This window comes from Symphalangus syndactylus, chromosome 5 (genome assembly GCF_028878055.3).
Source record: "Symphalangus syndactylus isolate Jambi chromosome 5, NHGRI_mSymSyn1-v2.1_pri, whole genome shotgun sequence".
NCBI classification, from domain to species: Eukaryota; Metazoa; Chordata; class Mammalia; order Primates; family Hylobatidae; genus Symphalangus; species Symphalangus syndactylus.
In genome coordinates this window covers 124,509,285-124,533,376 of record NC_072427.2, presented here as the reverse complement: position 1 = coordinate 124,533,376, position 24,092 = coordinate 124,509,285, and the positions used below count along the sequence as shown (strand labels likewise).

Sequence of the window (24,092 nt, the reverse complement as noted above, 5' to 3'; positions counted from 1 at the left end):
AAAGATCGTATTGCTTGTCCTACAGAATTATGTCTCAATCATTTTCATTGTCACCATCAAAAGCATTTATTACGCATGTATTTATAAGAGTTTCCGTGTAAAAGTGAGTTAAAGTGACTTGACCTCTTTCCTCTAGAATTTTTTTTTTTTTTTTTTTTTTTTTGAGATGGGGTCTTGCTCCATCACCCAGACTAGAGTGTAGTGGCACAATCTCAGCTCACTGCAAGCTCTGCCTCCCGGGTTCACGCCATTCTCCTGCCTCAGCCTCCTGAGTAGCTGGGACTACAGGTGCCCACCACCACACCCGGCTAATTTTTTTTTTTTTTTTTTGTATTTTTAGTAGAGACGGGGTTTCACCATTTTAGCCAGGATGGTCTCGATCTCCTGACCTTGTGATCTGCCCGCCTCAACCTCCCAAAGTGCTGGGACTACAGGTGTGAGCCACCGCACCCAGCCTCCTCTAGAATTTCATAAGTCAAACAACATCGTTATGGATACAAATAAAGGAAATGTAGTCAAGTTAACAAACATTAAACCACATAAATCAATGTATTAAAATGTATTAAATGCTATCTTCCATAAAAGGACAAAAATGTACAAATGTTTTCTCTAGAAAATAACCTTCTCTACAGTGTTTCAAAGTTCAAATTTGCAACTTTAGCATTCAAATTGGGGATATCTGAAATTAGGAATAATTACTAAGTTAACAACAGCCAAATAAAATAGACATTAAAATTGAAACAATAAATGCCTTAAAGTCCAGTGACCAGAAGCTACCCCTAAAATATTTGTTGGAGTGAAACTCTGCAACTAAGAGTTCATTCTGATACTTTAGTTAGAGTTTCTTAGTACTCAAGGCCAGTTCCCCGGGGAGCTCACACTATTAAAACAATCTGTGGGAAAAAAACAAAAACAAAACAATTAATTTTTTATTATAAATAGTTTAGTAATAGATGACAAGAAGAGTAGTAGTTCCGTTAAACTTATATTTGGAAAATATTAAGAACCTTTCCATTTTCTTTTTCATATGCCAGTTTATTGCACATAACTAACTTTTGTCCTAAATTATCAAAAACACAAGTCAATTTGTGTGTGAGATATGTGTTTTCAGCTATAGTAAATGCACTATAATCACAAATTGTGACCACTGGTAGTGATTTATAGGCATAATGTATAATAACTTTCAAAACAAGAAAAAAAGACTTTCATTTTCCTAATTTAAAATATTGCTTTTTATCACAAAGGGATAGAAATGTATAAACATAATAATATTGATCAGTAAGGTATGGAAATATGGTTAGAATCATATGTTTTTCATTCTGAAATGAAGCTTAGGAATCATCTGGTTCTTACTGGGATTGGTTTTTAGATAATTGAGTGGCAGGAGTGGGAGGGGCTTAGGTTAGGTGGAATAAGTTTGGCCATATGTTGATCGTTGTTGAAACTCAATAATGAGTACCTGAGATTTATTTTGTTATTCTCATTACTTTTACATATGTTTGAATATGACAATAATAAAAGAAAGTTTAAAACAACAGGGGGATCATCTAAGTGTGAATATTTATGGAACTGTCTCTCAGTGGTGGTCTAAGAATTCTATCAACCTGAGATCAAAGGCTCAAAATTCGAAATAATGTATAAGTAGCAAATATTATCTAGTTGGAACTTAAAGAATAAATATATTTATTTTCCCTGCTTTGATGAGAGACATAAAGATATAAGTAACAAATAGTATCTAGCTGGAACTTAAAGAACAAATATATTTATTTTCCTCTGCTTTGATAATAGCTATAAAGGTATCTGATATGTTTCTGGGGTCTGAAAAATCACATTACATATTAAATAAAATAATTTAATCTTTCATTATCAAGAACTCATTGCCCTTTAAATTGCATGTGATTGAAGATTCATTAGTTGTCAAAATTGGAGTGCGGGTAATCTTTTATCAAGTGGTCTTTCTTTTCATTTTATAAACATACTTTATTTTACTTTTCCTGAATCCTTAACACACAGGTAAAATTCTTAGTAAATAAATAATCATTCCCTAAAGCTACATAATTTAGAATACATTTATAAAAGGTTATGGGTCATCATTTATGGTAATGGGAGTGTGAACAAACAAATTAATTCAATGTATGAAGGGAAAAACCGGTTTCAGGCAGCAATCATAAAACTTCTAGTCTTTGAGACTTTGGCCTCAAGAACATGAACCAGCTGGGAGACTGCAGGCCACTTGCTACACAGCTTGTAGCCATCAAGTCCCCACAAACCCTCCACCCAAAGTCATGTTCAGTACTTTGATGATGAGTTTACAATTGCTGTTCTGATTTACTAAGGAGGCATTTATTAAAGAGTGAAACCAAGGTTTGCTTTGCCATGTCAGAACAGTAAGATGGCAAACAGAGAAAAATAATTTTGCCTTAGAGTAAATTACTTCAAGATAAGATTTTCACAAAACCCACTGGATTTATTCTTACTGGCAGTATTCAAGCACGGTTAAACACCTTGATGGAGGTCGTACCCTGAATTAATTGCACAACCAAAACTAGATTCCAAGTATCCTAGTTTATATGGTGCAGGATTTTTTGGCTCCTACATGAGAGTAAGCAATGGAAATGGCTTCTATGCTTGTAAATTTACTATCAGACCTTAATAGTCAACAAAAGAAGTATACATTTGGAGGTTTTTTCCCCTCTATGGTGTAAATATATTTAAAACTTTGAAACTCTAGCAGGTTGAACATATTATTAATACCTAAGGGAGAGTTGAACACCCTACATTGACTACACCTTTGAATAATTTAGAAAATGATGGCTTTACTAACTTGCACATATAGTGGTTTCCCTGCCATCCTCTCATAGAATATTCTTTTTGCATCATATTGTGAAGTCCTAGTGATAAACTGAAGAACCATTAAACTGTGACCAGGAAGGGCATCCATCAGGAAGGAAAGTTCATTTTAGAGGAAATTTTACATTCCCTATTCTTCCTTTAGCCTACTTTGTAAGATTTGTTTACAGTCTTGGATATTCTCATCAATTCATATCTAAGGGTCACAATCACCATTGGAGTTTATCAGGCAGCAGAGCAATTTCCCAGACCAAATCTTCAAGTTTAATCAGAAAACATAGGTTTTATTCCCAAGACCATCTTTAAAAAAGGCAAGCGACTAAGGCTGTGTCTCTTGGGATCCCCAATTAATCTATGCAAAGAAAATTGCCCTCTCCCAAAGTGAGTAACTACTGATGCTCTGGCTATGGGATCTTGATTAACTAGAATATTGACAGTTTTTCAAAAAGTTTTTCTCAAATCAAACCAAATAAATAGATCTCCTAACCAAATAATCCCTTCAACATTCATGGACATTTTAACACATTCCTCAATTTCCTGCTCTCATTTATTATACATTACAGTTATGAAAAAATGAAAGTTACATTTGACCTATTCAGCTGCCATATGTGTATAGAATTCTTTCAGAGAAAAACAGAATTTTTAATGGACTGGAAAACAGCCTCAAATGTTTCATGCATCTGAAATTGACTGCATTGTATAGACCTGTGCTGTCCAATATGGTAGCCACTAACCACATGGGGCTATTGAGCACTTGGAACGTGGCTAGTCCAAACTGAGATGTACTGCCAGTGGAAAATACACATTGAATATCAAAGACTTAGTGTTAAAAACAGAATGTAAAATATTTCCTAATATTTTATACTGATTATATATTGAAATAATATTTTATAGATATTCTATTAAGTAAAATACATTACTAAAACACTCCTGTGATTCAGTTCCCTACAAGTTGGGGTGCAATTATTGCTAATAAATACTTATATTGTAAATATTAGAAATATGATATTCTCCAAAGATTAAATAACTTTAAAATGTAAAGGTCCATCTCTAAATCCAATTTATTGCACCAATTTCTTTTTACTTTTTAAAAAGTAGAAAATTTTGAATTACATACTTGGTTTGCATTTATAGCTGGTATAGATGACCAGTCTCTGCCCCACTATGTTAGCCTCAATTTTTTGGACTGCGTTTATTCTTACATTGGTATGAATATATTATGTTAGCTTTCAATTATTTGTGCAAATAAGGACTGAGGATATCTAAGATAAACATATTCCTCAGGTAATTAAAAACTAAATTTTAATTATTAACTTCAATCTCCTCTGTTATTCCATTTTTTCCCAATACTGTCAGAAAATAATAAAATAATCTGTCTTGGGATTCATTCCCTTCTTCTTCCCTTTTAAATGTGACCTACCCAGAAGAAACAGTAAGAAATGAGCTGTTCTATAGAGATGGAAGGTAAAACAAGTAGGAGGCAAGAATGCTTAAGAAACTAGGATATCTGCTCTTAAGTGGTAGAGATCACGAACTTTCGAGTCCACCTTCTGAATTCAACATTGTTTTGTTATTGTTGTTTTTGTTTGTTTGAGATAGGGTCTCACTCTGTCACCCAGGCTGGAATGCAGTGGCACAATTGTGGTTCACTGCAGCCTTGACCTCCCTAGCTCAAGCGATCCTCCCGCCTCAGCCTACCAAGTAGATGGGACTAGAGGTGCATGCCACCACACGCAGGTAATTTTTTTCTATTTTCTGTAGAGATAGGGTTTAGCCATGTTGCCTAGGCTGGTCTCAAACTTCTGGGCTCAAGCAATCCTCCTGCCTCAGCCTTCCAAAGTGCTGGGATTACAGGCATGAGCCACTGCACCTGGCTGATTCAGCATTGTTTATTGATGGCCTGCTATATGCCAAGCCTTTGGCTAGTACTGAGAAAAAGTAACCCACAATTTAGAATCATCCTATAATAATGGTAATTAAGTGCTAAATCTTTCTCTGATTCACTTGTCACACAATGACTCTTATGACACTGTATTATGTTGGCTATCCAAGTGTCACAATAGTATCATGAACAAGGTCTCACGGAAGAAGAAAGTTTGAGGAGGAATCCTTACAAAGACAAAGAATATGCACTCACCCGGGAAGGAAAAACAAATAAATAAAAAGACAAGGAGAAGAACAGGCTGGAAGAAGAAGACAAGAAGTCAAAGTCACTTGGAGTATAGAGCCCAAATGAGGGCAGTTTACTATGGGTAAGCTATACTTTAGCGCAAAGAAGCAAGAGCCTTTGAGTATGGCAAGGGCAAGAGCTTCAATCATCCTAAAATGAACCTTTGATAATAAATATGGATGTTTATTTCACACCAGCCCCATTTTAGAGGAAGAAAAAATGGCTTTATCTAAGACTTCTTAACTAGTGATATCAGAACATATCATCCTAGGCTTAAACGAGTTTAGACCACTTAAATAAGATACAGTCATTCTCTAATTGTGGTAATTGAGGGCTCAATCTCAGAGACGTCCCCAGTGGCTTCAAAATCTTTCCTAGAAAAGAAAACCGTTTTCAGAGCTCAAAGAAGTACAGTCTACACAAAGGGCCGAGTAAAAGCCAGATAAGCTAAATTAAGTAGGTGCATCTGAAATTATTCAAACCCATATCTTAAAGAGAAATTATAGAGAACTATTCTCAATTTGACAGAAAAGGAGCTGTTTCCTCCCCTCTTGAGCTCAGATACTATCGTAATGAGAATGGAAGTCTTTTTCAAAATCAGGCCACAGGAAAAAACCATATAAAAGTTTAAACCCTTATTTGTACTACCAACTTCTTATTTCTACTCAACTAGTAATCAGTTATGAAACTTCTTATCTTCTATAAGATACTAGCACATTCAACAATTTTCAGGCAAAGGCATAATGGAATCTCAAAGAAACTTCTACAGGAATAACATTCTTGTCATCATCCAGTGCATTTACACTTTTGTGGAATACTTTAAACTTTTTTGTTTTGTTTTCTTAGAAAACATGTCGGCCGGGTGTGGTGGCTCATGCCTGTAATCTCAGCACTTTGGGAGGCCAAGGCGGGCAGGTCATGAGGTCAAGAGATCAAGACCATCCTGGCCAACATGGTGAAGCCCCGTCTCTACTAAAAATAAAAAAATTACCCGGGTGTGGTGGTGCGCACCTGTAGTCCCAGCTACTCTAGAGGTTGAGACAGGAGAATGACTTGAATCCGGGAGGTGGAGGTTGCAGTGAGCCGAGTTCATACCACTGCATTCCAGCCTGGGTGACAGAGCAAGACTCTGTCAAAGAGAAGGAAACGAAGAAAGACGAAAAGAAAGAAAGAAAGGAAGAAAAGAAAGGAAGAAAGAAAGAGAGAAAGAAGGAAAGAAAGAGAGAGAGAAGGAAAGAAAGAAAAGAAAGAAAGAAAGAAGGAAAGGAGGAAAGAAAGAAACAGAAAGAAAGAAAGAAAACATGTCTATGTGTCTTTCATTGAATTCTCTTAAAGATCCTCTGAGGTGTGTAGAGAAGTTTTATCATCATGATTTTAAATGAATAAAATGGGACGGGCATGGTGGCTCACACCTCTAATCCTAGCACTTTGGGAGGCCGGGGCAGGCAGATTGCCTGAGCTCAGGAGTTCGAGACCAGCCTGGGCAACATGGCAAAACTCTGTCTCTACAAAAAATACAAAAAATTAGCTGGGTGTGGTGGTGCACGCCTATAATCCCAGCTACTAAAAATACAAAAAATTAGCTGAGTGTGATGGTGTGTGCCTGTAATCCCAGCTACTCGGGAGGCTAAGGCACAAGAATTGCCTTAACCCAGGAGGCACAGGTTGCAGTGAGCCAAGATTGTGCCACTGCACTCCAGCCTGGGTGACACAGCAAGACTGTCTCAAAAAAAAAAAAAAAGATAGATAGATGATAGATAGATAGATAGATAGATAGATAGATGATAGATAGATAAAATGAAGTACAGGGAGTTTCACCAAAAGAAGCACAAATCCTCTACTTAGCTCAGGAAGGTTCTCTTTCTGGTCGTAACATGACCTCCAAAGACCCTCATTTACTCTGGCTGTCCCTTCCTTGTAGCCCTTCTCTCTTTTTTTCCTCTTACGTGCTAAACTTATCCAAATCTGACTTTTCACCAGAGGAAATATTCTCACTAGTGGAAGAACATCTCAGATTCCCTTCACCCAGCCCTAAAAAACACTTTAAAATGACTCACAAAATGAACCTTTCAGCTTCCAGGGCAAAAAATATAAGTTTCTTTAAAATTCTCAGAATATATTTAGTTTGTTTGGGGTTTTTTTGTTATTTTAAGTTTTATTTCAATTGTTTTGATTTGCTTTGAAAAGTTTCATGGAACCTTTTGTTTGTTGACCAACTACTGTGTTTTTGCTATCTATAAAACGCAGAATGTGGCAGTCACCCCAAGTTCAGCTGACAGAGTTGCTAACGGTGATGGGATACCTGGAGATGAACAAGCTGAAAATAAGGAAGACGATCAAGCTGGTGTCGTGAAGTTTGGATGGGTGAAAGGTGTGCTGGTGAGAAAGCTCCTCTGTTTACAAATGAAAACTATCCATTCAATGTTCTAGTGGATTAAGAGTGAACAAGGCCTGGGCACAGCGTTATGAAGAGCTCTGGGTTTTGTCCCACTATCGTTTGTCCTGTCTGCTTTCAATACCGCCTCTATCCACAGGTAAGATGCATGCTGAACATCTGGGGAGTCATGCTCTTCATTCGCCTCTCCTGGATTGTTGGAGAAGCTGGAATTGGTAAGCATTTTTCCCCTCCTAAATAATTTTGCATGTAAATTATAAATTCAATAAGCAATCTTTTTTCACCATTAATACTGAATGTGAGATGAAGGTCACAGAAATAATTTACAGTTGGGCTCCTTTTACTTTGCTTCTTTGACGCTTTTTGTCAGAAAGCAAAGGTGAAGAGTTAACTCCTGTGAAACTGGAATTTTCCAGCTTGCCAAACAGGTGAATGCTCAAGGAGATATCTCTATCTTTTGATAGAGTTTTAGGTATACAGACATATAATAGCACATTAATTTTAGATAATAATATTTGTATTTGGGGACATATTGACATTTGCCTCTCATTTGTTACACAGTATCCTTCTTGGCATGATTGGTAAAACTTCACTGAACAAAAATAACTTGTGGGAAAACTGGTGAAAATGTGACCTGACTAATAAAAATGCTGAATTGTTGAACTTTTTCCAAAGAAAATAATTGTGTTACTTTCAGGTACTAGCAGTAAGAAAACAAAGGTTAATCAAATATTGCGAGATATAAGCTTAAAGTGAAAGATGAAATGACTAAGATAATATGTATATTACTTTTTTTCTAAATGAAAAGTGGATAATGACATTATTTTGAGTGGTTATTTAATGTTTTAAATATTACATTCCATTTTAAATATTATTTCTTCTAGCAAATCTTTTTTATTGAAGTACATTAGTAAAGTTTTTATGAAAAATCTAATTGAATTGTATTAAAGTTCCCCACTTAATGAGATAAAAATTAATAATGTTCTATTCCATATACGGGAAATACATTATGAATTCACTTTCCGGAGAAGACTTAGTCTCAAGAATATGGAAGTTCTATTGTGCTTTCAGATAACACTCCAGAAGGTATCTCAATTCACATTTTAAAAGGTAGTTGGTCATTATTTATTGGCTTTGCTCTTCAAAACACATTCAGCATCACCGGAAGACTAACTCAAAAAAAGAAAGGGCTAAGCTGTAAATTGAAAAACTGGAGCCAGTTCCCATAGTTTTTCCATGTTTCATGTTTGGCAACTGCTGGGTTCCTGACAGAGGGCTGCTTGCCGGTTTTATGATGCATAGCAAATGAATGCTCACAGCCGCAGGGTCCAAAATAAGTATATGCCATTCCATGGAAAATCTGCATCTTAATATTGCCAAGGTTTTGCTGCAGGGTTTCATGCAAAATTAGGTTTTTAAGGGTAGTTTAGTAACTTATTGAGATCATCAAGAAACATTACTTTGTTTGGAGGTGTGAGAGTACCCAAGGGCAAGAGTAATTCTTTATAATGCAACTTATTTAACATCCATACATTTGGGCAATAATCTGAACTTTAGTCAGATCTTACATTACTCTTCACAGTCAACCCAGTATTGAGTTTCTTGCAAAACTGTAGAGAATGAAGAATCCCATCTTCTGCTAAACGGTTTATTATGCTATCAGACATTAATTTTATTTTAATAAAGATCTTTATATTGAAGTAGTTAAATTATATATTAGAAGAGAGTAAAATTCTACCTAGTGAGTGTTCAATGGGTTTTCCTTTGAATGGAGGTTTGTGTTCTTCTTTTCTTTTCTTTTTTTTTTTTAATTCTCAGAAGATAGACTTTAGTAAGTACTAGAAACTTATTGTCAACCTTACTCAGTTTTACTGGCCTTTGCTATGAACCTAAAACTAAATGAGTTAAGTCACCATCTGGGTCCCATTTGGGTTTACCTTACTGGGGAAGAAAAGAAACAAATACATCTATTTGTTCTTGCTTTGGGGGTAGATTGAGGAAGAAATCTGAATACATTTTCAAGCCCAGACCCTGGTAATAGAGCCAGAAGGAATCTGGAGCCAGGAGTAACAGTAGCTACAGCCCTTGGGTAACCATTCTGGGCTAAAAGTTTTGGCTGTCTTGTTCCCAAAAGCAAAGGGTGGAATGAGCTGATAATGCTGTCTAGTTGTTCTTCTCTATCTTGGAGACCTTGCTGGGGCAAGATGGTTTCCAATAAATTTAACCATCAAGCAAGGAAGTTGGATGTGAAAAGCCGGTATGACCTGAAGCAAGTCACTTATATTCAGTGTTTCCCTTTCTTTTCTAAATATTAAGGAGAAGATTAATTCCTACCCAATGAATTCTTTGAAGATAAAGCTAAAGTACCTTTCTGAACAGGCAGACACAAGTTGAAATAGGCTGAGGGTAGCTTAGTTGTCTTACTGTGGGATGCATAAGAATTATCTGGGAAGTTAGGTTAGGAAACTGCAGAATCCTGGGATTTACTTTTAAAGATCCAAACTCAGTAGGTCTGAGCATTTTTAATAAGCACCCCAGGCATTTCCTGAAGCAGGTGGTTCAAGAACCACAATTCCAGAAAACAATGAACTGAATGTTCTCCAAGCTGCCTTCTATCCTGGGATTTTATGTTTGATTATGAGAGAGAAGCAAATCCCTTGCTGTTTAAAAGTATAAAACTTTGTTCCAAGATTTCAAATGGTTTGCAAAAATATATACAATGCAAAAGGATGAATTAAGAATTATCGAAAAAACTAGAGTCAAAACGAAAATAACAGTGAGGAAATAATAAGGTTGGGGTAGGTTTAATGTTATGAAATGCAAATTATATGGTCCTGTAGAGTTTCTGGGGTATGCTAAACATTTTCTATCAAGCTTCTTCAAAACAAAGTCAGGAGCAAAACAAGTGCAAAATAAATCACCTTTAGTGGCACAAGGACCTGAAGCCACATAGTGATATAGAGGCACTGCTCACTACAGTATCCCTGCAATAGATATGAAGAATTTAGTCCAACTATTTTTTACAACCCCTAGCTTTTAAGAGTCTACAGGGTCCAAAGCAATATGGTCCGAGTTTGCAGCCTGTGCTTAGTTAGCCTCTTCCCACTGCACTTTAACCTGCAAAAAAGCCAAGAGGCTGCTGTTAGAGACAGGGTATGGCCAAGAGCTTCAAAAGAACCAGCCTTTAATACCTTGACTCATTCCTACTGCTGCCCTTAACCTCCTTCCACTTTCCCTTCTCTTTGGGCATGGCCAGAGAGATTACAGCCTCTCATGGCTGACTACCCTTCTAACCATCCTTGGAACGAGAGAGCCTGCCAACAACTATGGAGCATTCACTTTACATAGGGGAGCTTACCGAACAGCTCAGACCAGAGCATTCTGAATGGAGCCAGGGTGAGTTCAGTGGCTGTGTCTCCACAGCCCTCTCCCTGAATTCTGTGTCAGCCTCCATTAGAGAGGGTATTGTAGGGGAGGAAAAACAGTTATCTTCTACCCATCTTAGGTTCACTGGCTGGGGGCCTATAAATTAGACTGACAAAAATCAGATTAATAAGAGAAAAACAGAATTTATTAACATGTACATGGTACATACACATGGGACCACTCAGTGATGAGTGACTTAAAGGGGGGCTTAGAACATGGGCTTACATATCATCTTAACAAAAGAACAATTAAATTGTAGAGAGGTGACAAGACAAAGGAAAAGGACTTTTCACTCACAAGGTGGCAAATGCTGGCAAGATAAATACATAGGGAAAGGAATGGAAGATAAGAGCTAGTCAGCAAAGCTTGTTGTGTAGATGCCTGTGGTGCCTTCATCAGGCTGATAAGCATCCAAAATTGTCTCTGGTAATCAGAGATCACTTTCTGGTAAAGAGGGGAGGCAGGACACATTTATGTCCCGTTTTTAGGTAAACAGGAAGGGGATCGAGAGCTTTTCTTGTATCTACTTTTTTTCGGTTGTCTCAGCTCCAAATAATCCTTATGCCAAAGTGATATATTCTGATACCCTTCTGTAACCTCCTGGCTATGTGTATCTTGAAGCTGAAAGAAGTCACGGCTTCGTTGAATTCTGGCCTCTACCACTTTCTCCCTCTCCTTATAATCATCAACCTTCTGAACCATAAAATAGTTGGGGCAGCTTTTAAATTTTCATTTTATTTGTGTCTTGTGTTTCTTACATTATCTGCCACATAGCTGGATATATAGTAGGTTTTTAAAAAGCAGTAAGTATTATGACTATCGTGGATATGATCAAAAAGCAATATCATTGAGTGTGTACTGTGTTCCATGTGCTATGCTAGCCACTTTACACATGCATTCTTTCTAATTTCATTGCTATTTTTGGCTCAGTTATTTATTTATTTAAAGTGACTTATCATAATAAGTAACTTTCCAGAATTCACACAGTCAATAAGTTGATGTAATTTAATTTCATTCTTTCCACTTTACCCATCTGCCAGATGAATAATTTGCTATACTCTATGTAGTTCTCCACCTCTATGTGACCAAATATACATAAAAAGATAGTAACCTGGAAGGATGAACATTTAATCTCTAGTTATCTTGACAGCTTGGAATTGTAGGCCAATTATCATGTTTATAGGTGTCTAGAACTTCTCCAAAGAGGGAATTCTGTCAGGTGCAATAGTGCAAGCCTGTAGTCCCAGCTACTTGGGAGGCTGAGGTAGGAGGATGACTTGAGGCCAGGAGTTTGAGACCAGCCTGGAAAAAATAGCAAGACTGTCTCTAAAAATAATAATAATAATAATAAGATGGGGTGCACATTAAATTTTGACCAGCCCTAGTGGTTTTGTTTTGTACAACGTAGTTCTGCACATTTTAGCTCTTGAGTTTCTTGGAACCAGAGCTACTACAAGCAGAAAACTTCAAAGCTAAGCATTTACTCCATGGTGATTTCCTAGCCAACCTGTTAAACTCAAATGTGGTCCTTTGATGTTTACCCTAGACTTGCTGGTTTTTATGTAAATGATCCAATGAATTCTTCCACCATTTAATGCCTTTATTTTTCCTCTTTCAACTGAGGTCTTGGTGTGATTATCATCGGCTTAGCCGTGACAGTGACTGGTATCACTGGTTTATCCACCTCTGCTATTGCCACAAATGGATGTGTCAGAGGAGGTAATTAAACTTGTGACCCGCACCATCATTTGTAAGGTAAAGGCAACACAGGCTCTAACAGTTCACCACTGACCTTTCTGGAGTGTTTTCAAAGGTAATGCAAGTTGGTTTCTTTCCCCCCATCAGGCAAAGAGATGCAAGAAAAATGGGGAAGGATTTAACCTTTGTCAAACCCCCAGCTTTCTCATTCCGGTTGCTTCAAGCAAGAAAGAAGGTCAAATGTCATGTTTTCTCTTTTCACAGCCAGGATAGTTTCTCTCCCAGGACACCAGCATAAGTCAACTTTTCCTTTCCAAGGCTGCACTTTCGATTGTGTTTACTTTTGGAAACAATCCTTCATCATAATGAGCAGTTCTCTGACTTGGTCTTTATTGCCAGGCAAACCAGTTTCTCCTTAGCACAAAGAAACCCCGTTGGAGCCCGAGGCATAGACCCGAAAACTTAAATTAAAGGCAGTGAAGTTTGCAGCAATAGGGAATCCAAGGAAGAAAAGTAAAATGCAATATCTTCTATCTTTCATTGCCAACAGGTCTTGGAGTTCTCATAATTCTTCTTTCCACTATGGTAACTTCTATTACTGGGTTGTCAACTTCTGCGATAGCAACTAACGGGTTTGTTCGTGGAGGTAAAATCTATAAGATATCTAATGCCCTCATCACTTGCTACGGGTAGGCAAACAATTTTTTATACTTCTTTTTGATGGGAACAAGGAAGTAGCCCAATGTTCTTGAAGCCTGGCTATTTGGAGGAGCTGGATGCCAAAGAAAACCTAAGGTACGATGAGAATAGTCCAGGTCTACTCTGGTCTCTTTTCTAATGGATCTCTCTGGCACATTGTAGGTCATGCCTTACAGATGTGCACCTTCCTTAGGTAAACTTTTTCTTTTTCAGGCTAGTCTGAACACCTCTAGCTGATGTTTCTTGGAAACTGATTCCCAGATTTGCCTTCTGTTTTAACGTTTAGTACATTTCAGGTGCTTCCTAGACCTTCATGAAATGGGATCTTTTAGAACATTTCAGGTTTTCACAGGGAGGTGGATCTTTCTGTGACAAGATTCAGACTGCTGCCTCCTGAAGTACTGGTGACTTCTCTCAGTACTGGAACCAAACACCTTTCTTGGGGGATTTTGCAGGTCTTGGAGTCATCGTCATTGGCCTAAGTGTGGTAGTGACGACACTCACAGGTATTTCTATGTCTGCTATTTGCACGAATGGAGTAGTAAGAGGAGGTAAGCCAATTAATTTACTTATGACTAGAGGTTTGGTTACTAGTAATGTCTGGAGTTAGTTTACTATTGGAAGTGAAATTAACATATTGCTAATTAGTCCCCAATGTCCTAAAACAAAACAATATAACCCAAAATTTAAACAGCAAAGCAAAATTTTTCTCAACTAAAATTGGAATATCTTCATTGACATGACCCATTTTTTGTAACGAAACATGTTTATAAAGTGGAGAGTGACTATGTGTCTAGTAGGAAGGTATGGAATATTATAGCAAAATATATGGTTTTTTTGTACCTTGGATGAGACCCACTGGCTCTCTCGCAGGTCCTCTCAGCATGGGTCTTCTCCAATGCCCCAGATGGCATTGCTGATGATTCCCACTCAGTAAACCACTCCTGCACCCAGGCCTCGAGGCTCACCCCAAACGCTGTGCTCCCAATGACCAACAGGCAACAGAAGATCATTAAAAGGGAATAAACAAATAGATAAGCAAAGAGTTACTTTCAAATAATCTAGGAGTAGGCAGGCCTAGGCAGAAAGTGAAATGGATGAAATGTATCGTTGTTCTATCTTCCTTTGTTCCCCCTCCCCTTCCCCTTTGGTTTCTCTGGTTCTCTACTTGGGCACCTTATCCAGGTCTTCCTACTCAGAACCTTCTAAAACATCCTGCCCACGACACACCTCCACTCTCAACTTCTGCCTGTCTTTCATGTTGATCCAGCCCACCTAGGTAACTGACTAGCTCAGTTGTTTAAGGTGATCTGTATAAAGGAAATAATGAGGATTTGCTCCACCCAGACAATATGCTACATTTTTAGAGAGGACTTTGACCCCTGAGCCCAAAAGAGTTACTATAGTGAAAGAAATTTCTCTCAGCAAAAAGTAATTTTGTTTTGTTTTTAGGTGTGTTTGTTTGTCATTCTTGTGCCAACTCTGCCTACCTCCAAAGCCAGCTCTGTATAGGAAGTCATAATCTTACTATGGTCTGTGATAATCAGACCTCCTAACATCTCATCCTTTTCACCTTCAATAAGCTGCCCTAGGTACCCTCTAGGCAGTTGACCAATCTAGTTCAATCCTTCATATGCACAGAAGTATGCAGCTATATATATTTAATAGAACTACTTTTTCAATGTCCAAGGGAGAAGTAATTGTTCCAGACCCTCCCCTCTTTTCTTCCCACTTGCAACTGCCAAACACTGTGCTCTCAGTGGCCAACAGGCAAGGTACCTACTTGCCACACCCATACATATATGGGTATTTAGCAATAATCATGCCTTCTGGAGCTAAAAACATAGAAAACCAAGTTTGATTTATAGAATGAATAATACATCACACTCTATAGATATCTTGTTTTATGCAGCACATATATATCAGAAAATTTTACGTATGTACCTATATATGTTTTGTATATGTATGTTTATATATATATATATATATATCATGCCTTCTTTCACTAAAAACATAGAAAAGCAAGTTTGATTTATAGAATGGATAATACAGATATCTTGTTTTATGCAGCACATATATATCAGGAAATTGTATATATGTACATATATCTATATATGTGTAAACATATATTTTACATATATACACAACAGAAAGGAAGTTAGAAAAACAAAGATAAACTTCACCTACTTCATTTTCTACCTAGACTTTCCTACTCCTGGAAATTTTTTATATAAAATTTTACTTCATTATTAATTTGAATACTCCAATGATATTTTTATAAAGACAACGCATTTTTTTGTCAAGTTTGCTGTGTTCTTATTTGTAGCTTTTTTACATTTATATTTTAATAGATTGGGCTTTATTAAGTCAGGATACTTCTATTGTAGATTAAGTACAGAGTACTGAGAAGGGCTAAGTTATTCACTGGTTAATACAGGATTCCTAAAATTATTAGGAAGTTGTAATACTGTTATTGAAATAATTCACACTGTAAATGTTCTCAGATAGTCACAATCATTTGGTCATATAAAATAGCAGTTCCTCAATGTAAAGTATGTTCATTTCTTGTTTCAGGTGGGGCCTACTATCTTATTTCCAGAAGTTTAGGGCCCGAGTTTGGTGGGTCAATAGGCCTGATCTTTGCTTTTGCTAATGCAGTGGCTGTTGCTATGTATGTGGTGGGATTTGCTGAGACTGTAGTAGATCTTCTTAAGGTAATTAAAAGCTTTTCTTTTTTTCTGTCAAGCAGCATAATTTAGTTTAGTTTGCCTTCTCAGGGCACTAGGGGATATCATTACAGCTAAATGAGAGGAAAAAAGTTAAATATAGTGGAAGGAGCCTGGGCTTGGCATCAGAAGATCTGGCTTTGAGTCCAGGTTCTCACACTTACCAGCCAAGAAAGTTTGGATTAGTTCCTCTATTCTTCCGAACTTTGTTTTCCAAATCTATAATATGGGCTAATAATACTGTTGTACGTATTTCACAGAAGTGTGGCACAGATCAAATGAAATAATGTATATGAAATATTGTGTAAAATATGCAACATCAGATAAATAATGGATATTGCTGTCAACAGTAGTACTACGATTATGGTTATAGATTTCCAAAAGGAAAGAAAGTTTAAAAATTAAAATAATTCACTTCAGAAAACTAGCCATTTCCTAGTTTAGGTGCCTAGTCTAGGATGTTGCATGTGCAAGCACATTTATTAGCTGATATATCAACTAATTTCTAGTCCTTTTCTCATGGTAATGATAGCATTCACTGAATTCAATTGGTAAAAGTACCTCCATTTAAAAATTAGATAAATAAATGAGCTTACAGTTCATAAGGTATATTACCTTCAAGAGATGCATTATCAGGTTTGTGTCATCTGTTCTTAAATAGGACACCACTTAACTTTCAGTATTTACACTGTAAACCATTCATTTTTATTCTGCTAGGATTCCCCTTGACACACAGAAATAACCAGTCATTCTTCTGAAATAAAACACAATATGTATATGTGTACATATTTTTACTTAGTACTACAACAACTTCAAAAGCTAGAATGAATCTCTGAAATGTCTAACTCCTAACCTTGACTATCAAAGGCCTATTATCACTGAAAAAAATGCTAGGTTTTTTATCTTCATAAATTTATGAATACTCCATTTTTCTATTATTCTATATGGCCCCAGGTGTAATTGTATAGTATCTCTTTTTACTGTTAAATGCTGCGATAAGACTTACATGCAAAAAGCTGTATCTCTAAGCACTTAATAATTTGTTTCCCCAGGAGAGTGATTCGATGATGGTGGATCCAACCAATGACATCCGGATTATAGGCTCCATCACAGTGGTGATTCTTCTAGGAATTTCAGTAGCTGGAATGGAATGGGAGGCAAAGGTAAATTTCTCAAAAATGATATTATCAACAGTGGCTGGTCAGGTCCTGAACAAATTGCAGGAGTAGAAGGAACTCCATATTCAAAAAGAATTGCTGTTATTACCTGCTATGGTGAAATGAGCAGGCAAGTGCTAGGTGGATCACCAAGCCTGCAAAGCACGAAGCCCAGGCAGTCATGACTCAGGGCTCACGAGTCACATGATTGCTGTATTTTGCCTCTCTGTGCTGTCACCAAGGTGGCTGCCTTATGCACAGACCCCTTATGATCATAGCAGTGGTGCACGCTGGAAGCCTGGGTCTCTCAATCACAAACCCTGGTTCTTCTTTCAAGCTGCCTGTGGGTGCAAAAGCCCAAGAGAAATGGCAAGAGTGTTGGGAACATAAGAGAGGCAAAAACTATGATTCTCTTCTGAAAGCCAGTACTTCACCAGCAAATTTAGGCTCATAGGCTTTAGAACCAGAAAATCTCTGAGTTTAACTAGTGATAAAATGGATAGTAAATTTCTGAATGATGGGAAACATGTCTTTTGCCTCCTTTGTAATTCCCTCAAGTGACTGGTACAATTGAAAATATTCCTACGTGCCTGTGGATGAAGTAACTAGATCTCAAGCAGTCATGAGATGTGGAAAGACAGCCAAAGCCGCCCACCTATAAGTCAATAGAAAACATTCCTACGTGGCATTTATTTGTAGATTATGCATTCACACATTCAACAAAAATAAAGTTAGTGCCTTCCATGTGTTGAGCATTCTTCTAGGCACTGATATTCACCTGCGACCAAAACAAGCCTAATCCCTATATATGGTCTATGAAGAGATCAATACTAAGCAAGCAAATAAAGAAATAAATATAAAAAGGGAATTTGTGAAAATTAGTATCAACAGGACACTGTGATGAAAAAACAAAGGAGAACCCTACTTTAGATAACTTTATTCCCTGAGTGAGGCGATGAAGTTTAGTAGCAGTAGAGGGTAGCATTTAAAGCTCCAGCTCTGTAGTTAGAGTGCCTGAATTTGAATCCAGTTTATATCTCTGCGGCCTTCAGTAAATTATTTAACCTCCCAGTGCTTCAGTGTCTTTACCTTTAAAATGAGGATAATAATATTGCCTATTCCATAAGGCTGTCAGTTTGTTAGTGGTATTATTTACCTAAAAGAATACAGGTAAAGTTAAATCTGCATCTGTTCTATTGTAAGCCCTCAGTGAACAGATAGCTGTTATTATTTAAATGGGCCGGGCACGGTGGCACACACCTGTAATCCCAGCACTTTGGGAGGCTGAGGCGGGCAGATCACGAAGTCAGGAGTTCGAGACCAGCCTGGCCAACATGGTGAAACCCTGTCCCTACTAAAAATACAAAATTAGCCAGGGTGGCGTATGCCTGTAATCCCAGCTACTCGGGAGGCTGAGGCAGGAGAATTGCTTGAACCCAGAAAGTAGAGGTTTCAGTGAGCCGAGATCGCACCATTGCATTCCAGCCTGGGCGACAGAGTGAGACTCCATCTCGGGAAAACAAAATAAAATAAAACAATACAAAACAAAATAATAAAACATAAATGATTAAGTTGTCAAGAAAGGCCTCTCTGAGGAGGTAACTAAGACTTAAAGGATGAAAAGAAGGAAATAGCTATGCAAGAAGTAGAGTGAAGTGCTTTCCAGGTAAAGGAAACAGCATATGGCAACACCAAGCCATAAACACCTTACAGCATTGGAGGGGCTGAAGGAAGACCATCTGGCCAGTTAACCCTGCAGACTGCTTGTGCTGAGCACACCGCAGCAGCCTGACGTCAAGTGCACTGGGAATCACAGGAATTCTGTTCATCATTCTGCATTCTCGAACTCCTGCAGTTAACACTGGGAACAGAAACAACCCATAAGTGCTCTGCCGAAAACAAACAAACAAAACCCCCCTCAAATTTATCAGTGTTAAAACTTTTGGCTTCATTTACATTCCTGGGACAATGGTGGAAGTTACCCACCTGCTACTTAGAATGTTACAGAAATGTCACCTTCAAGTGCCCAAACACGTGCACCATTAAAAACGTGGCATATACATCCAAGTAGAATAAGGCCTATTTACATGCCATTCTAATAAGGATGCATTTTTTTACCTACTCTGGGTAGCAGAGACTTAACTGAAATAATCAGATAGAGTCTTTCTGCAGTGGCTACTTCTAACTTTTATAATTATGTAAAAAGTTGTTAAATAAATCTGATTTGGTTTCCTTTTACCTTTGCATTCCAGGCCCAAGTGATTCTTCTGGTCATTCTTCTAATTGCTATTGCAAACTTCTTCATTGGAACTGTCATTCCATCCAACAATGAGAAAAAGTCCAGAGGTTTCTTTAATTACCAAGGTACATGGAATAGATTGGTTGCTTTTCATTAAATACTTCTCCATTGCCCTCCTCATCACCATCCCCATCACCCCAACCCCAGCCATCGGAATGCCTGGCTCCCCTTTCAAGTTACCTGTGGATGCGGAAGCCCAAAAGAAATGGGAAGTTCGTTGGGGAAACATAACAGAGGCAAAAACTATCATTCTCTTCTGAAACCCAGTACTTCACCAGCAAATTTGGGCACAGCATAGGTTTTAGAACCAGAAAATATATGAGTTTAACGAGTGGTAACTAACTAGTGATAAAATGGTTGGTAAATTTCTCCAGGAAAGAGCCTGGAGTTGGATTCAGGAGACCCAAGGTTGGATCTCAACTCTGCCACTTAACAGCTAGACAGAACGCCTAATGTGACTGGGTCTCAGATTTTCCTGCCAAAATGTGGGCGATAATAAGAACTTCCTGAGGGAATTTTGAGAAACAAATAAGACAGTGGATGTGAAAGTGCTTTGTAAACCTTTTGTTGTTGCTATCAAATAGTAGAAACAGAGACACAGCTCAATTTGTTCAACCACTGCAGAGCACTAAAGTCAAACATAGTCATTTCTTTCTTCCTGCTAGACTTGTTTGCACCTTGCTTTCCCATAGCATTACCTAGTTAAGCATCACTGTCAGACTTTCAGGCGGAAAAGACTGTAGGAGTTACTCAGTGTAGCATCCTGTGATAACATAACAGAGCATGAAATTTGACTTCTTCCTCTCCTTATTTTACTCCTTTTATCTGTTCTTGCCTTTCTTTTCCCTCTAGCTTACTCAAGAATCCACTGCTGAGTTTTTAAGTGTTTCCCTTTATTATCTACTCAGTTGTCAGTATTTCTTTTTGATATCACATACCTCTTTCATCCTGATTCCTTTTCTTCATAAAGACTTTCGGATTTGCTTTGCATGTTAATATCCTTTTCCCTTCTATTATTTTCCCTCCTTCCCATTCCTACCATATTTTTTTCTTTAAGCCTTTTTTCCTATGTTTGCATCCCAGATTCTTTTGTTCACATTTTTCTTCCTCTCCTTTTCTCTTTTTTCCTTCTCTTTTTCTTCTAGGTTGTTTCCTTTTTATTTAATAATTTGGTGACAACCTGTGGGATGGTATTATTTTATTAATAAAGCTTCTCATCATAATATTCTGCCATACTGAGGATTTGGTATAAGCAGCTTAGGTCTAATATCTAGGAGTAAAAGGTAAAAAGATTCATACATTAGTACCAAAATTGTAAAGTAGACTCACACACAAGGTTCTTCAACCACAAAAAAAGGCATAGAAAACCAGTGTGTTGATTGTTTATGGTATTTATGCATGTGAGAATGTACTTGTGTGTGTGTATGTGTGTGGTGGTGCATTTGTGTGTATGCCAGTGTGATCATGAGAGAATTCTTCATCTCTTTTTCTAGATGCACAAAAGTCAGGTAGCCTGGATCTCTTTTGGCACAAAAATTGATTTTTCAGAACTATATCATAGAGATCTAAAACCTTATGATATGTATTTTGACTTTTGGCAAATATTAACATAAAGTTCCTTAGGAGTACACCACATCTTCAAGTTCATTCCGTTTAGAATATAGGAATGTGGCCGGGCACGGTGGCTCACGCCTGTAATCCCAGCCCTTTGGGAGGCCGAGGCAGGTGGATCGCCTGAGGTCAGGAGTTTGAGACCAGCCTGGCCCACATAGTGAAACCCCGTCTCTACTAAAAATACAAAAAATTAGCCAGGTGTGGTTGTAGTCGCCTGTAATCCCAGCTAGTTGGGGGGCTGAGGCAGGAGAATTGCTTGGTTGCTTGAACCTGGGAGGCAAAGGTTGCAGTGAGCTGAGATCGTGCCATTGCACTCCAGCCTGGGCAACAGAGCAAGACTCTGTCTCAAAAAAAAAAAATTAGAATATAGGAATGTATTTGCATTTAGGGCTAGGGAAGCCAATGGTAACTTAATCTTCTATACTGTGAAAAATGTCTACATCATAATTTTCTTATAATTTATGTTGTAGCATCGATATTTGCAGAAAACTTTGGGCCACGCTTCACGAAGGGCGAAGGCTTCTTCTCTGTCTTTGCCATTTTTTTCCCAGCAGCTACTGGGATTCTTGCTGGTGCCAATATCTCAGGAGATTTGGAGGTACGTTGTTTGCTCTGCTTTGCAGTCCTGGGAGTGGTGGTACACTTGGTGGGTAGCACAAGGAGCTAGAGAGGTTAAATGTGACCATATTACCCTACAGATTCAAACTGTAGGTTTCTGTAAGATTTCCTGATGATTTAAAAGTTCTCTCTTTTAATGCCAAATTTGGATTTCTATTCCAGATAATTCTTCCAAAAGTCTTATTCAGTAATATCAGAAGAACAGGGTAGTGTGATAGTGTGTCATATTTCCCCAAAATAAATGTAGTTCAGTGAAAAAAATACCAGAACCACCCTTTCTCTTTTAAACCCAAATGAATGGGAATGTTTTCCTGTAAAAGTAAAAACAAAACAAAACAAAGGAAAATAATCACATTTTCACTTAGCTTCCCACTTAATTATTCTGTGTGAAGTACTGCAAAGAGCATGGTATGAGTTAGGATATAGTAATGTTATAAAAGACCAGCAATAGTGGCCTAAACAAGATGCAGGTTTTAATGCACAAAATCTAGCTCAGTTGGGCACAGTGCCATGCACCTGTAGTGCCAGCCACTTGGGAGGCTGAGGTGGGAGGATTGCTTGAACCCAGGAGTTTGAGGCCAGCCTGGGCTACACAGCAAGACCCTGATCTCTTAAAAAAAATAAATAAAACGTATGTATATTTCTTGATGAGTCTTGATATACTCATAAATAAATAAATAAATATTTTATGTTAAATCAAGCCCATAGGCCATCCAGTGGAATAAGAAAAGTCTGCTCCAAAAGGTAGCCCAGAAACCCAGATAACCTCTTTGTTTCACCGTTACTTTGGGGCTTGCCCTCCATCTGCAAGGTCACATTCCAGTCCATGGGAAGGGGGATAAGCATGTAGAGGGCAAGCAATTCCTAGAACTTGCATGTATCGCTCCTGCTGACATTCCATTGGCCAGAATTTAGTCTTGTGGCCTTACCTAGTTGCAAAGGAAGGTGGGAAATGTAGTCTCTATCTGGGCAGCCACGTGCCCACATAAAATTTTAGGGGGTCCTAGTATTAAAAGGAGGAAAGTGAGGACCTATATCAGGGGACAATAAGCCATTTCTACCACACACACACACACAAACACACACACACACACACAAAGTAGAAGACACAGGTTTTACCACAACAAATTATTATCAACTTTGGAAGACAAGAAATATTTTCAAGACTCATCAAGAAATATACATACATGAAAAACATATGCATTGTCCAAGTCGAAGTGAAATGAAAATACTGAACAAATAATTGTTAAGTTAATCAGGGATGATTTTCTCAAGGAAATAACTTTTGAACCTGAGCATAAATCAAAGTCTGGATGCTGGCTATTAATGAAGAAATATAGAGTATTCCAGGCAGAGAGGATAGTCAGGCATGAGGAAACTGGGAACAGTGAGAAGTCTCCTACAGTTCAACTGGAGAAACCCTGATGGGGCTCGATCACCTTGAAGGCAAAGGGAAACGGCTGTTAGAGGGACTTGAGCCAGAGGTGCTTGCCCTAGAATATAACTCCATGAAAGTAGAGAGTTTGCCTTTGATTTTGTTCATTGCTGTATCCTCAAAGCTAGTAATGCCTCAATAAATACTAATTGAGTAAATAAACAAAGGCATTTAGATTTTTATATTGGGGCCACAGTGCTATGGTAAATTCTCCAGCAGAAATATGGCATAAAAATATTATGCTGATGTGCAGAAAAGTTCAGAAACTTGTTCAAAATAATTCAAATAGTATCACTGCTGAATGAAATTTAGCTATGGTTGTTGAATTTCTGGTTTCTCAGCTCTGGAAGAGTATCAGAGGTCACTGATTTAAATTTCTGCAAACTATAAGCACACCTTTAAATTAAAGAATATTGCTCTTTCTTTAGACTCCTTAAAAACAAGTTTGTATCAGATGTTTAGTAGTCAGTTCCGCTTAGCTGGCCCTCACTGTGTGCCTGTTCACACCAGGCACTGAGGAAACAAGGAGCTTCACTTCCCCCTCAAGGAGCTCAGAGTCGAAGGAGGAGACGGACTTCCCTTATATGAATTAGAACAAGCAAGAGTAGAATCTAGTGCAAAGGAAAGAGGAAGCAGCAATTGCCTGTCCCCCCAAAAAGTAAAGGAAGACTTTCAGAAGAGGGGACACTCAATCCAGGTTTTGAGGGATGAACAGGAGTTTGCCAACAGGACAAAGAAGAGACGGACATTTGAAACAGAAGGAATGGGATATAAGAAGGCACCGAGAAAGATGCTGCTAATGAGAATTATTTTATGTGCAGAGTAGAGTATGTAATCCTCCATTAATATATTAATAAACATATTTATAAAGAATTTTCTATGTGTCCTAAGTACTCTGGGAGTAAGCAAAGAAAGAGAAGATACTATTTCTGTCTGAAAAGACAAGACTTAAAATTCCTCCCCCTTTAAAATAAGTGTTAACTTGATTTAGGGTTGTTATGTTAG

At 37.8% G+C, this 24,092-nt stretch overlaps 1 protein-coding gene and 1 long non-coding RNA gene across 6 annotated transcripts in view; one reads left to right on the top strand and one right to left on the bottom strand.

The window, feature by feature from the left end:
* Positions 1-24,092, top strand: part of SLC12A1 (solute carrier family 12 member 1) — a 98,253-nt gene that overhangs the window by 7,185 nt on the left and 66,976 nt on the right. Inside the window, exons 2-8 of one of the 3 annotated variants that reach the window (XM_055279021.2) lie at positions 7,268-7,399; positions 7,555-7,630; positions 13,694-13,789; positions 15,813-15,952; positions 17,017-17,127; positions 19,374-19,485; positions 21,505-21,632. In XM_055279021.2, the coding sequence (XP_055134996.2) occupies positions 7,268-7,399; positions 7,555-7,630; positions 13,694-13,789; positions 15,813-15,952; positions 17,017-17,127; positions 19,374-19,485; positions 21,505-21,632 (795 nt within the window). Of the gene's footprint in view, positions 1-7,267; positions 7,400-7,554; positions 7,631-12,464; positions 12,561-13,089; positions 13,186-13,693; positions 13,790-15,812; positions 15,953-17,016; positions 17,128-19,373; positions 19,486-21,504; positions 21,633-24,092 lie in introns of all 3 variants that reach the window. The other 2 variants (XM_055279020.2, XM_055279022.2) reach the window with 2 other exon arrangements.
* Positions 17,012-21,509, bottom strand: LOC129482740 (uncharacterized). Of its 3 annotated transcripts, none has more exons than XR_010121238.1 (3): positions 18,828-21,509; positions 17,231-17,462; positions 17,012-17,104 (listed from the first exon to the last, which is right to left on the bottom strand). It is a non-coding gene; the product is annotated as an uncharacterized lncRNA (long non-coding RNA). The 3 variants fall into 3 exon arrangements; XR_010121237.1 differs by having other exon boundaries at positions 18,833-21,509; XR_010121236.1 differs by having other exon boundaries at positions 17,231-18,982; positions 19,361-21,509.